The 12209-nt window shown below is 44.3% G+C and overlaps 6 protein-coding genes across 6 annotated transcripts in view; 3 read left to right on the top strand and 3 right to left on the bottom strand.

The window, feature by feature from the left end:
* Positions 1-2085, bottom strand: part of O0I10_002171 (T-complex protein 1 subunit epsilon) — a gene marked incomplete at both ends in the record, with an annotated part of 2772 nt that extends 687 nt beyond the window's left edge. The window contains 7 exons of the mRNA XM_058482258.1: positions 79-259; positions 331-468; positions 535-1183; positions 1245-1443; positions 1518-1682; positions 1743-1803; positions 1954-2085. Coding sequence (XP_058346756.1) covers positions 79-259; positions 331-468; positions 535-1183; positions 1245-1443; positions 1518-1682; positions 1743-1803; positions 1954-2085 — 1525 coding nt within the window. The remainder of the gene's footprint in view (positions 1-78; positions 260-330; positions 469-534; positions 1184-1244; positions 1444-1517; positions 1683-1742; positions 1804-1953) is intronic.
* A 695-nt stretch (positions 2086-2780) lies between these two features.
* On the top strand, positions 2781-4971 carry O0I10_002170 (T-complex protein 1 subunit delta; the record flags this gene model as incomplete). Its single annotated transcript, XM_058482257.1, has 10 exons — positions 2781-2877; positions 2972-3024; positions 3091-3180; positions 3252-3360; positions 3425-3567; positions 3627-3887; positions 3952-4188; positions 4244-4482; positions 4544-4892; positions 4957-4971. The coding sequence occupies 10 exons, from the start codon at positions 2781-2783 to the stop codon at positions 4969-4971; spliced, it is 1593 nt and encodes a 530-aa protein (XP_058346755.1).
* Positions 4972-5287: 316 nt separating this feature from the next.
* Positions 5288-7147, bottom strand: O0I10_002169 (mitogen-activated protein kinase HOG1; the record flags this gene model as incomplete). The annotated part of the gene is made up of 11 exons (XM_058482256.1): positions 5288-5412; positions 5472-5727; positions 5797-5876; positions 5950-6021; positions 6077-6233; positions 6308-6355; positions 6416-6515; positions 6583-6626; positions 6785-6914; positions 6987-7034; positions 7092-7147. 11 exons carry the CDS (start codon positions 7145-7147, stop codon positions 5288-5290), a joined length of 1116 nt encoding a protein of 371 aa, XP_058346754.1.
* Positions 7148-7633: 486 nt separating this feature from the next.
* Positions 7634-8381, top strand: O0I10_002168 (uncharacterized protein; the record flags this gene model as incomplete). The annotated part of the gene is made up of 2 exons (XM_058482255.1): positions 7634-8068; positions 8148-8381. The coding sequence occupies 2 exons, from the start codon at positions 7634-7636 to the stop codon at positions 8379-8381; spliced, it is 669 nt and encodes a 222-aa protein (XP_058346753.1).
* A 271-nt stretch (positions 8382-8652) lies between these two features.
* O0I10_002167 (uncharacterized protein) lies at positions 8653-10115 on the bottom strand (the record flags this gene model as incomplete). Its single annotated transcript, XM_058482254.1, has 3 exons — positions 8653-9489; positions 9555-9728; positions 9801-10115. 3 exons carry the CDS (start codon positions 10113-10115, stop codon positions 8653-8655), a joined length of 1326 nt encoding a protein of 441 aa, XP_058346752.1.
* A 544-nt stretch (positions 10116-10659) lies between these two features.
* Positions 10660-12046, top strand: O0I10_002166 (uncharacterized protein; the record flags this gene model as incomplete). The annotated part of the gene is made up of 6 exons (XM_058482253.1): positions 10660-10813; positions 10890-11020; positions 11092-11195; positions 11249-11608; positions 11663-11792; positions 11876-12046. 6 exons carry the CDS (start codon positions 10660-10662, stop codon positions 12044-12046), a joined length of 1050 nt encoding a protein of 349 aa, XP_058346751.1.
* Positions 12047-12209: the final 163 nt, after the last annotated feature.

Genomic DNA, 12209 nt, shown 5'->3' with positions numbered 1-12209 from the left:
CCCCCCCCCCCCCCCCCCCCCCCCCCCCCCCCCCCCCCCCCCCCTGGGTGGGTGGGGGATGGGGATAAAATCACTTACCATTAGAGCTCTTGTGAAGACAATCAATACCCAATCTTGAGTTGTTGGTAGTTGCTTGTTGTGCCTTGACTTCAGCCAATGTTTCAATGGGCGACAAACCAGAGTTCTCTGCAAGAGCAAGAGGAGTGGCATCCAAAGCATCTGCAAATGCACGCATAGCATATTGTTCAATGGAAGAGATCTATATAAAAAAGCATGTCAGCAAATGGGATCACTAGAGAGAGAGAGCGAGAGAAATGGAGAAATACATACTTCATCGGCAACCTTGGCAACTGCCAAAGAGCAGCTGATTTCGGCAGCACCACCACCATATACAACACGGTTGTCACGAACCAAATTGCGAACAGCACAAATGGCATCATGCAATGATCGTTTTGCTTCATCGATAATCTATCCAAAAATACATGTCTATCAGCGGGCATGTATAATAGCGCAAGTTTTGGCCTGATGATTTACCATTTTGTTTCCACCACGCACAAAGACGGTGACTGCACGGCTGTTGGCACATTCTTCAATGACGAGCATACGATCCTTGGTGGTGCCAAATGCAAGTTCACGAACGACACCAGCCTTACCAAGCTTTTCAGGGGTCAAATCCTCGAAACGGGGAACAATGCGACCATTGGTAGCGATGGCAATAAGTTCAATCTCAGGGCCACCCACCCATCTCACGGCAGGAAGCTCGTTTTGCAACAACAAGTGATTGGCTTCATCATCGAAACCCCACTGACAAATGACAAGGTTGGCACCAGAGTCCTTGACCTTCTTGATCATGTCCTCAAACTTGCTCTTTTCATATTCCTGTAGCTTTTTGTATTCCTCAACCGAAGTGATATCGAGCTTATGCTTGGTCTTGGGCCGTGGGGGTTCAAATGCACATGTAAGAATAGCGAGCTTGGCGTCATGGACTTCACGAGGCATTTGTGGATGTGACATGTCCTTATCAACTACAACACCATGAACCAAAGTAGTGTCTTGAAGAGAGCCACCCATCTTGCCATCCACCTTGATCAACTCAAAGTCAACATCTTTGCGATCCAAATCGGCCACGGAAAGAACAGCATCGACAGCAATATCGGCAAATTGTTCATGGCACTTGGACACACTATACATGCATATGAATAAGTCCTCGTATCTCCCAACCAACCAACCAACCAAAGACTTACATTTTACTACCAAGACTGGTCATGGCAATCTTTTTCAAGTTTTCAGTGTTGTCCTTGCTGAATTCGATGGTATCAGAGATCTTGTCGAGATGCTCAACGGCGACATTGCAAGCACGTTCGAAACCGTCAGCGATACGGATGGGGTGAATACCACGATCAAGAAGTTGTTCACATTGTTCCAACAAAGCACCAGCCAATACTACCATCCACGCACCAACACAAAGAGTCAATAACAATGGGACACATCCCTATAACAATGATCCACACACTTACCAACAACACCGGTAGTGCCATCACCAATTTCGTCATCTTGACTCTTGGACAATTGCACCAACAACTTGGCGATTTGATGTTCGACTTGCATTTGATCCAAGATAGTGGCACCATCATTGGTTACGGTGATATCACCATCAGGAGAAATAAGAATCTTGTCCAATCCTATAATACATGATCCAATAAGTCATATGGATGCTTAACAACGACCTATCTCTCCCATACCTCGGGGACCAAGGGATGTTCTGATAATGTTGGATACTGTCTTTGCTGCGAGGATATGCGACTATAGTACAACTTTGTATCAGTATCTTGCAACTCTTATAGTGACAACGGGATTGCACCAAGTCAAGCTTTCAATCGGGCTTGGATGACTCCAGATCGGCCCTGTATTGACAAGTAGATGCACGCGCTGTTTTTTTTCTTTGCTGCTTACCCGAATTGCTTCGATGCCGGAAAGACGCGACTTTCTTTGGCCTTCACGGACAATGATGAAAGGTCTGCCATATTCATCGGTGGCGTAAACCGCGGAATTGGGGTCAATGTTGGGAGGAGCTTGGGCAGCCATCGAGATTGCGGGATGAAAAAAGAGTTAGGTGTAAAGGAGAAGCTCAACGTGCGCGTCAACCGATATTTTGACAGCGGAGCCCACCCAACCTTTAGGCCGACTCTCTCTCTCTCTGTGTACGCCAAAAACGTATACTTTCCATCCCTTCCCCCTTCCCCTCCCCCTTATACATCATCATCATACTTGTAATCTTTTTAAATAGCGGACGTTGCCAAGGATACAATAAAATGAGATCGAGGAAACGCGATGGATACCATACAATGTTTGATAGCAACGTGGATGGCAGTGGCTGATTATTAACTCCTGTGTGCGTACAACAACATATGTCCTTATACCGGAAAAAGAGATAGGTTCCATGTGTTTTTTACTTTGAAGCAGCAAATGATATCTCTATGGATACTACATACTACATGACTCCCCCCCAAAGCATTATAACAAAACGTCGCTGTAGCCTCTACCGGTTGAATGGCCGTTGTTGTTATCATCATCATTAGGATCATATTCTTTCATGAAAGAATGCTGTTGGATCGCTTGTCGACCATGCTACATCGCTTTGGATATGCTGCAATGTTTGATGAGACTGCTGTGTATCATGTCGTGGAATTTTAGGTTATCTCAGGCGTGTGTGTGTGTGGGCAAGTTAAAGACAGCGCTGTCAGCTTGTCAAACCTCTATCGCGTTCATCTCTTTTCCAAATGGCTGAAGTTGCCAAACCCACTCCTGCAAAGACAAGCTTCCAAGACAAGGAAAAGCCCACCGAGGTGCGTCTCAGCAACATTCTGGCCGCCAAGGGTAAATGTCACAAGCGTCAACTTTTTGACGTGCCTTGCCATGTCACACACACAACACTCACAACTCACAACACGATCTTGACACACTCTTATAGCTGTTGGTGATGCCATTCGTACATCGCTCGGTCCTCGTGGTATGGATAAAATGGTACGATCAACACAACTCGACGATGCCTAGATCACCTCCTGATGCCCACGTCAAACTCGTTCCTAGATTCAAACCAGCAATGGTGAAGTAGTCATCACCAACGACGGTGCCACTATCTTGAAACATATGGCTGTTCTTCATCCTGCCGCAAAGATGGTAATAGCAATCTCATGTTTATTGACACATTGGATCATAAGACTGATATACTCTCTCTATGTATATCATAGCTTGTCGATTTGTCTGCAGCTCAAGATGTCGAAGCAGGTGATGGTACCACCTCGGTTGTGGTTCTTTGCAGCTCGATGCTTTCTGCTGCCGAAAAGATGTTGAACAAGGGTAATAAGGAATGGGGATATGGATTATGGACGTGTCTGGGATGTTAATGGGTGATGGTTTTTAGGTATTCATCCTACTACAATCGCCGAGTCATTCCAACGTGCTGCACAAAAGAGCGTCGAGTTTCTTACCGAGTTGGCTACTCCACTTGATTTGGCCGATCGTGAATCTCTTTTAAGAGCTGCATCCACTTCATTGAATTCCAAGGTAATCATTGGCTGTGTGATGTTTCATGCATCATGATCTCGTTACTGATTCATGCATAGATTGTCTCCCAATATTCCTCTTTGCTTGCCCCTATCGCCGTGGATGCCGTCACCCGTGTCATTGATCCTGCTTTTGCCGATAACGTCAACGTCAAAGATATCCGTGTCGTCAAGAAGGTCGGAGGCACCATTGATGATACCGAACTTGTCGATGGCTTGGTGCTCAATCAAAATGTGGTCAAGAGTGCTGGTGGTCCTACTCGCGTTGAAAAGGCCAAGATTGGCTTGATTCAATTCCAACTTTCTCCTCCCAAGCCTGATGTAAGTTCGAGAAAACAAAAACAAGTGGCCAAAAAACCATCCACTCATATTTTCATCATCATAGATGGATAACCAAATTGTGGTCAATGATTACCGCCAAATGGATCGTATTCTCAAAGAGGAACGCCAATACCTTCTCAACATGTGCAAAAAGATCAAAAAGTCCGGATGCAATGTCTTGTTGATTCAAAAGTCGATCCTTCGTGATGCTGTCAGCGATTTGGCTCTCCACTTTTTATCCAAGCTCAAGATCATGGTGGTAAAGGATATCGAACGTGATGAAATCGAGTTTATTGCCAAGGTATGTTTTAATGGCTATTCCGGATCTATTGTTTTACTAATCATAACCTGATTAGTCTCTTGGATGCAAACCTGTTGCCGATGTTGAATCATTTACAGACGACAAGCTTGGCTATGCTGACTTGATTGAAGAAGTTGACTCGGCTGGATCTAAAATCGTCAAGATCACTGGCATGAAGAATGCTGGCAAGACCGTATCAGTGTTGTGCCGTGGTGCCAATTCGCTTGTTCTTGAAGAATCACATCGCTCACTTCACGATGCCTTGTGTGTTGTCCGTTGTTTGGTTAAGAAAAAGTAAGTACAAAAAGGGGACTGAATGCGGCATCTAGATATTAAGTGTCCTTGTTTCCTTCAGGGCATTGATCGCAGGTGGTGGTGCACCAGAAATTGAAGTATCACGGAGATTGATGGAATATGCAAAGACGCTCAAGGGCATGGAGCAATATTGTTTCCAGGCTTTCGCTGAGTCCTTGGAAATTATTCCTACAACCTTGGCTGAGAATGCTGGCTTGAATCCTATTTCTATTGTCACTGAGCTTCGAAACAAGCACGCACATGGTGAATTGACTGCTGGTATCAATGTCAAGAAGGGTACAATCACCGATATCCTTGAAGAGAACGTCATCCAGCCATTGTTGGTTTGCACTAGCGCTATGGAACTTGCTGCAGAGACCGTCAAGATGATCTTAAAGATTGATGACTTGGTACGTGGTCGCTTTTTTTCTATCATGTATACAACGAATGGGTTCTTACGATTATTGCTTTTAGGTTCAAAGCCGATAGATTGCTATTATACTACCAAATCTCTTTGTAATAAACACAACACACATGGAATAGAAGTTCTGCTTTATTTGATCCACATCCTGTTAGCGTGTAAGATCATTATTTCATAGGTAGCGTTAAGTCATTAGCAATTTACGCCGATAAGCTCGATGCTCGAGGAATGTTATACGTAAAAAGAGGGATACTGCTATGATGCATGAGTAAGAATGGATATATTTGGTTGAATTCTTTACACAACATTGAGGAAGGACAAGAAGCTAAGGTATGCCTGTATGTATATAAAGGTAGTAGGGGTGAAACTATAACGTAAAAACCACTATTGCTGAAATGCTACTGCATCTTGTGCCTCCAATTTTGGGCCAGTTAATGGGGTACCGAGATATTGAGCACCATCGACGTTATCGACATTATGGAACTCGAGGATTTCCGAATACATCATCACTATAAAATAAAGCCTGTAAGGCCATTTGCTATCCCACATACCCTATGCTACTATTTACCTTTCCACGTATCCACGGGCAAATCTGCTTCATTGAATGACCAATCAAATTTTTCACCAGCAACAGGTTCATCTGATGGATCATGGTATGGTGCAAGATAAGGGTGTTCGAGAGCTTCCATAGCACTGATACGTTTGCGAGGATCAAATGTGAGCATCTTTTCAAGCAAATCGATAGCTTCAGGATCTTGGACTGCAAAACGTTGACTAAAGGGGATAGGATCACGTTTGGGAAGGTTCTTGACAAAGCGTAGAGTCTAGATTTTTATCCGATTAGTAGGAGAGGTAGATATCACATGATGTGTGCGTGTGCATCGGTTACCCACGTTTTCGCTGCAGATGGTGGCGATCACGTCATCTGGAGGTGTGCCCAAAAGCTCGGTGATAATTGAGAACTGGTGAACATCTATATGGTGGGTGGGTCATCGGTTAGGCTCGGCGGGTTTCCATTTTCGGCTTAGCATGATCCTGCTACTCACGATCTTTTCCTGGGAACAATGGATTGCCTTCCAACATCTCGGCAAAAATGCAACCAGCACTCCATATGTCGACTTTTAACATCCATTAGAAACATCCAAGATTGCCACTTCATATCCAATACCCTACCTGCAACATCATATTTTTGCCATGTCAACATGATTTCGGGTGCTCGATAATATCTTGTAGATACATAGCCTGTCATTTGAGGGTCTTGAATACGAGCAAGTCCAAAGTCGCAGATCTTTAGGTCACAATTCTCATTGATCAAGATGTTGCTTGGTTTCTGGATTTGACAATGTGATTAGGTTGCTGCATGCATGATTTATATGCGATGATGTATTATAAAATCTCACTCACCAAATCACGATGGATGACGCCTGCCGAATGCACATATTTCAAACCTCTCTAAAATATGATCATGTCAGCAAGTCGAATTGCCAAGCAATCACTGCTCCTAATACTTGCCAAGATTTGATATAAAAAGTACTGTATAAATTGCTTTTCCAAAGGACGCGATTGGAGTAATCGATGCAAATCGGTGCCAAGAAGCTCGGTGACAAAGTATCTGCAAGCACTCATCAATGGCCCATTTCACCACCACCAACAATCATGCTACTACGACTACTACTTACATGTCCTCCAAAGGTGAGATGAAAATGTCACTGAGACTGATAATCTATGTATTAGGTACATTTTGAGTAGGTTGTCAGTGAACTTGCTCCTTTTCTTGTTTATCGCTCGCTGTTCTTTACACCCCCAAACCTCCTTATGATATCACCCCACATGGCGTTTTGTTGTGTGTCCTCCCACCTGTAACCGGTCCTTCCAACTTACGTTTTCATGTCGTAGTGCCTTGAGTAACTTGAGCTCTCGATAAGTGCGTTTGGCTAATACAGGAGCAGAGAATGGTTTCATGATCTTTTTGACAGCTGTGCTCATTCCTGTTAACTGATCCTTGGCCGAGCTATCGGGTGGTGGATATCATCCATCAGTGGTTGTATTCTTCATCATGCATGATGTCGCTTTTGTAAATTACCAAACAAGACCAAAGGCACCCATGCCCACAGGTTGTAAATCCACGTATCTTGCAATGGGATTAGTTTACCGATAAAGATGTAGAGATGGTTACAGTGATTTTTACCTGGTAGTAACTTCAAAGACGGTACCAAAGATGGATAATTTGACGAATTCGGCCATGGTTGTTGTTGTTTAATAAGGAGGAAATGATGATGATGATGATGTGAGTGGGGGATGGGAAGGAACAAGGAGAGAAGAAGAAAGAAAGCAAAAAAAGGTGGAAATGAAACACGCAGGATTGAAAACGGGCGTTGTTGTTGGGTGTTGTTGCTGCAGAAATCGTCATAGTTCAACATTTGAGTTGGGCGGCCCGAGTCGATCCGCATTTTACTTTTTTTGTACCCTCTCTCTCTCTCTTTTTTTTATGCTACTTGTGGATGGATGGTCACCAAGTGTTGCTACTTGCTAAGAAGCCTGAACCTTCCGATATATCACAACAGAGTCTACATTGGCACGACCCCTGATCCGGTCCATCGTCTTCGTCAGCATAATGGTGAGATTGTACAAGGAGCGAAAAAGACTGAGAATGGTCGACCATGGTAACGACATTTGACATTTGCAATGAGTATATGTGGAAGCTGATAAGAGTCGTTTAGGGAGATGGTGATGTTCGTCTATGGATTTCCCAATGATAGTTATGCACTTCAATTTGAGTGGGCGTGGCAGAATCCTTTAAAGACACGGCATCGACAACGTATGACGTTTTGGGACAATGAGTACCTGAAGAATAGCTTGAAACACAAACAGTACTGCAACTTGCTGACCTTCAAGCTTCGGGTATTACTCGACATGCTCATGATCCATCCATATCGACAATGGCCTCTCAAGCTTCACTTTGTTGCAGCCGATGTACGTGCTTTATTCGACATTGTAGCCTCGACCATGGCAGGTGATTTGCCATCCCACATGACCCTTACCAGTGGTCCACTCGATACATCTCCAATGATCTCCTCCTCAACGGTAACTGGTAGCACAACAGCCGTCATTCGATCCTTTTCTTCTACCCGTTGTCATGTGTGTTTGGACCCCATTCAAGACATGGTAAGCATCACTCTCTCCTTCTTCCTTGCCTGTTTCATCATCATCATCATCATCATCCCCTCTTATTAACTTGTCACAGAATACCAAACACGACACATTTGTAGCATGCAACAACAACAACAACAATGATTGTGATATGGTTGCTCATCTGACATGCCTCGCTACCAAGTTCCTCGATGACGCTAAAGATCACCTGTCGTTGGTACCCGTGTCAGGCTCATGCCCTGATTGTCGCAAACAACTTTTCTGGGGTGATCTCATTCAAGATTTACATAATCGACATCGTATAGCATCATCATCATCATCCAAATAAAAACCCATCATTGTATGTAATCCATGCATTGTGCGATAGTGTATATTATCTTTCTTTGAACCAAAAAAGATGAGGGATGCATTGTGTAAATACATGTGTGCGTGTATAAATGTGTGAGTGTGTGAGTGTGAGTGTCTTTTTTTGTCTGTGCGTGGGTCTGCATTGCTTGGAGACAGATGTGCGAGAGGGTGATGGTGGTAGTGTGTGGATGTTGTATATAAGTTGTATATGTGAGTGAGTGTGTACAAGGTTGGGGGTGATGGGATGGAGTTTACTTTGTGGCAACAATAACTGAATGATGTCCACCTGCAGCAACACGCAAGACTTTGTGACCTTCGAGTTTTTGACCAGTCAACTTGACAGGAACAGGCTCATCCTCTTCGGATCCATTACCAAGGTTGGCCGATTCACCAAAGCCCCAAGTATAAGCAGTACCATCCGTTGTAGTGACGATGCCATGGTTACCACCGCTGCTGATTTGTTCAACGTTGCTGAGACCAGGGATCTTGGTGGGGAAGCCGACAGCACGCTTAAATTGGGACTTGTCATTGTCACCCAATGCGACGCGATTAATCTCTTCTTTGGGAAGACCAAGCTGGGATGAATCGGCACGACCAAAAGCATAAACATCGCCATTTTCCATCAAGACATAAGAATGATGCTCGCCTGCTACCATCGACTTGATGTCACCCTTTCCTTGCAATCCTGGAATCACGGTTGGAACGGTCACTTCGGTTGGGGTCTTATGATCCTCCTCGGTCTCCCAAAGGCCACATTGTTGGAAGTTGTTCAAGCCCCATACATATAAATCATTGGTGTGGCTCAATGCAAAAGAGTGATACGATCCCGATCCAATGGTCTTGATGTTCTTGAGACTAAGAGGCTCCGGCTGAAGACCGTTCTTTTTGCGACGTTCAATCACACGACGACCCAATTGGTATTGTTGACCATTGCCCCAGCTGAATACACGGCCATGGTTGTTAAGAGCAAGACAATGATCAGCACCAGCTGCAATATCCACAATCGTTTCCTTGGCGAGGGGTTCAAAAATCTTTGGCAATTCTTGCACAGCTTGCTTCTTGGAGAAGCCGAGAGCACCTTCAGATGACTAAATCGAACATAAAGAGTCAATACCATAACATGTGGTTGGAGGATGAACAACAAGTTACTTACACGGAAAGTACCCCAGCAGTACAATTCACCCGTATCCGAAAGAGCCATCGATACCGAATCACCACATGCTACCTTGGTAATGTTGACGCCTTCAAGGTTATGGACTGGAAGTGGCACGTACTCATCGCCTGGTCGTCCCAATGCTCCTTGATCATTGCATCCCCAACTCCAGAGCTACATCATCCAAGGCTTGCTTAGCTTCATCATGCTTTGTTTGTATACACATCCATATAGGATCATTTTTACCTTGCCGCCCTTAGTGATAGCAATGGTATGGATACCACCAGAAACCACATCACATATCTCTTCATCGTCAAGAGCTCGCAACGGCATGGGTCGTTTACGTCTCAACATTTCATCACCAAGACCGAGCTGGCCGACGTCACCATTGCCAAAGACAAACACTTGGCCGGCTTCCAAAGGCTTTTGGGGCAACGAGTTGATGTCGTGGAATGAACGCGAAGATGCTTGGCGCGACAATCCGACTGTTGAGTCACCTTGACTATTGCTGCTGACACGAGCACGCTTTGCGACAGGCGACATGTCCATTTGATCGCTCATTGTGGGTAGAGTTTATAGAGAAGAGAGTGGTTGTATATGTGGGCTGAAAGCAAACAGTAGACAAAATCAGCATCGGTGGCTAAATAAAAGGTATTCCGACAATGACTTGTATCGACCAAGAAAGAACGTTTCTGGTAGCATAATGACACGCATACAAACAAAATACCATACTTGATAACAATGAATGCTCTTTAATAAACCATCAAATCTCTCGATTTCTATCATCAAAATAAAGGACACATCCTATTTGCTCACGTAATAAAGGCCGTTTGAAGACTACATTTATATGCATTGATGATGAAGATCATGCAATACTACTATTGCCTTGTTTGTTGAAGAAGAAAGACTACTAGAGTGGGATGGGTATACTCGTTTCTATAATGCCATTGTCAAAAGCCAATCATTGATCATGAATAAAAAAAATCACGTACTATACGCTGTAATAGCAGTAATAGAAGGGATCATGCTACTACTCTTGTACGTATCGGAAGTGGACCATTTGGAGATAAATCCGGATGTTGCTGGTTTGTCAGCTACCTTTATCATGTTCAAGTCTCAAGATACCACCACCTCCTCCAACACGGCTATCGCTGCCTCTATCGTTGCTTCGATACTCGGCCTGCTTTATCTACGACGGAAGCTCATTGCCATGCCACTCTCAGACGATGAAAAACTAGAACGCGATCTTCTCAACGAGTGTAACTTATCGCCATGTCGCCCTTCTTCTCCTCAATGATACCCATTGTTGCTTACCATGTTGTTGCTTCGTGTTAGCTGAATCGCCACTCTTGGCCAATCACTCGCAAAGCGTTCAAGTCCGTGGACACAAGCTTCGAGTCGTCTATATACCATGCACCAAGCCTGAGGCACCCTTGATCCTATTTATCCATGGTTTAGGTGGTCAGGTAAGTACCGTGTATCCATGATCTCTATCAAGAAAATCAAGCGTTGCTAAGGAAACGGTATCGAATGTTAGGCATCACAATGGGAGGCACAGCTTGATTTCTTTGCAAAGCGCGACACAGCCAATTTGCTTGCAGTTGATATGCTTGGATGTGGGAAAAGTGAGATTTCAACAGAGTAAGTCTTTCATCTTGTGTCTCGTTGCTATGCGTCACTCATACATTATTCAGGTGGGATGCTTATCGTACACAATCGCTCGCCCAAGATGTGATTGCGGTGTTGCACAAATATGCAAAGGACGACGACGACGACAAGCAGCAAATTATGGTGGTGGGTCATTCTTATGGGTGTGCAGTGGCTACCTATGTTGCAGCTTCTTCCTCGATCAACAATATCACGACCTTGGTCCTGATTGCTCCCAAAGCACAATTGGATGCCAAGCAACAAAAAGGCAAACAATGGATCCGATACATACCCAACTGGCTCTTTGATCGTGGACGACGTGCGGATCGTCGAGGTGGACTATACAGCAAAAGCGTGAACCGGTTTCTTAATCCAGATGAGGAAGTAGATGATGGTATTCGGAGAAGGTAGGTATTATGAAAAAGAACAATGAGCCCAGCATCTGAATTGTTTGTCTTTAGACAGCTTTTTTGGAACTTGTCAAGTCGTACACTTGTATACAAGCGCTATGTGTATGGTGTAGATCTACCCACCAGCGACATATACAAAAAGATCACCGCAAAACAAGTTAAACTTATAGGAGGATCAAAGGTAGGTTTGGGGGAGAGAGAGGAGGGGGAATGAAAACAATGGGTTGTGTGTTAATGACATGTGTGTGTGTGTGTGTTTTCTAGGACACAATGGTACCGCCTTCAGATATGGAAATCATAAATCGTGCTTTGGATGACCACCATCAAGATCTCCCTTTGCTGGTTCAAGGAGCTGGACATATGCCGATGGTTACACATGCCAACCAAATCAATATGACGCTTACAACACTTGGCCATCCCTATTTCTCGTGTTAATGCAGATATTTTAAGCAGTTGACCACACCATCCTCTTTATAAAATCATCCTAACTTCTTTGGAGTACAATACCATCATTATTGCTTGTAAAGGCTCATTATGCTTTCTCTCTCTCCGTTCCCCTACAACATGTGACCCCTGGAAACCCCGAGAATGAGCAAAG

This window comes from Lichtheimia ornata (assembly GCF_029851405.1).
Source record: "Lichtheimia ornata isolate CBS 291.66 chromosome Unknown scaffold00006, whole genome shotgun sequence".
In the NCBI taxonomy this organism is placed as follows: Eukaryota; Fungi; Mucoromycota; class Mucoromycetes; order Mucorales; family Lichtheimiaceae; genus Lichtheimia; species Lichtheimia ornata.
This window is presented reverse-complemented; position numbering and strand designations above follow the sequence as displayed.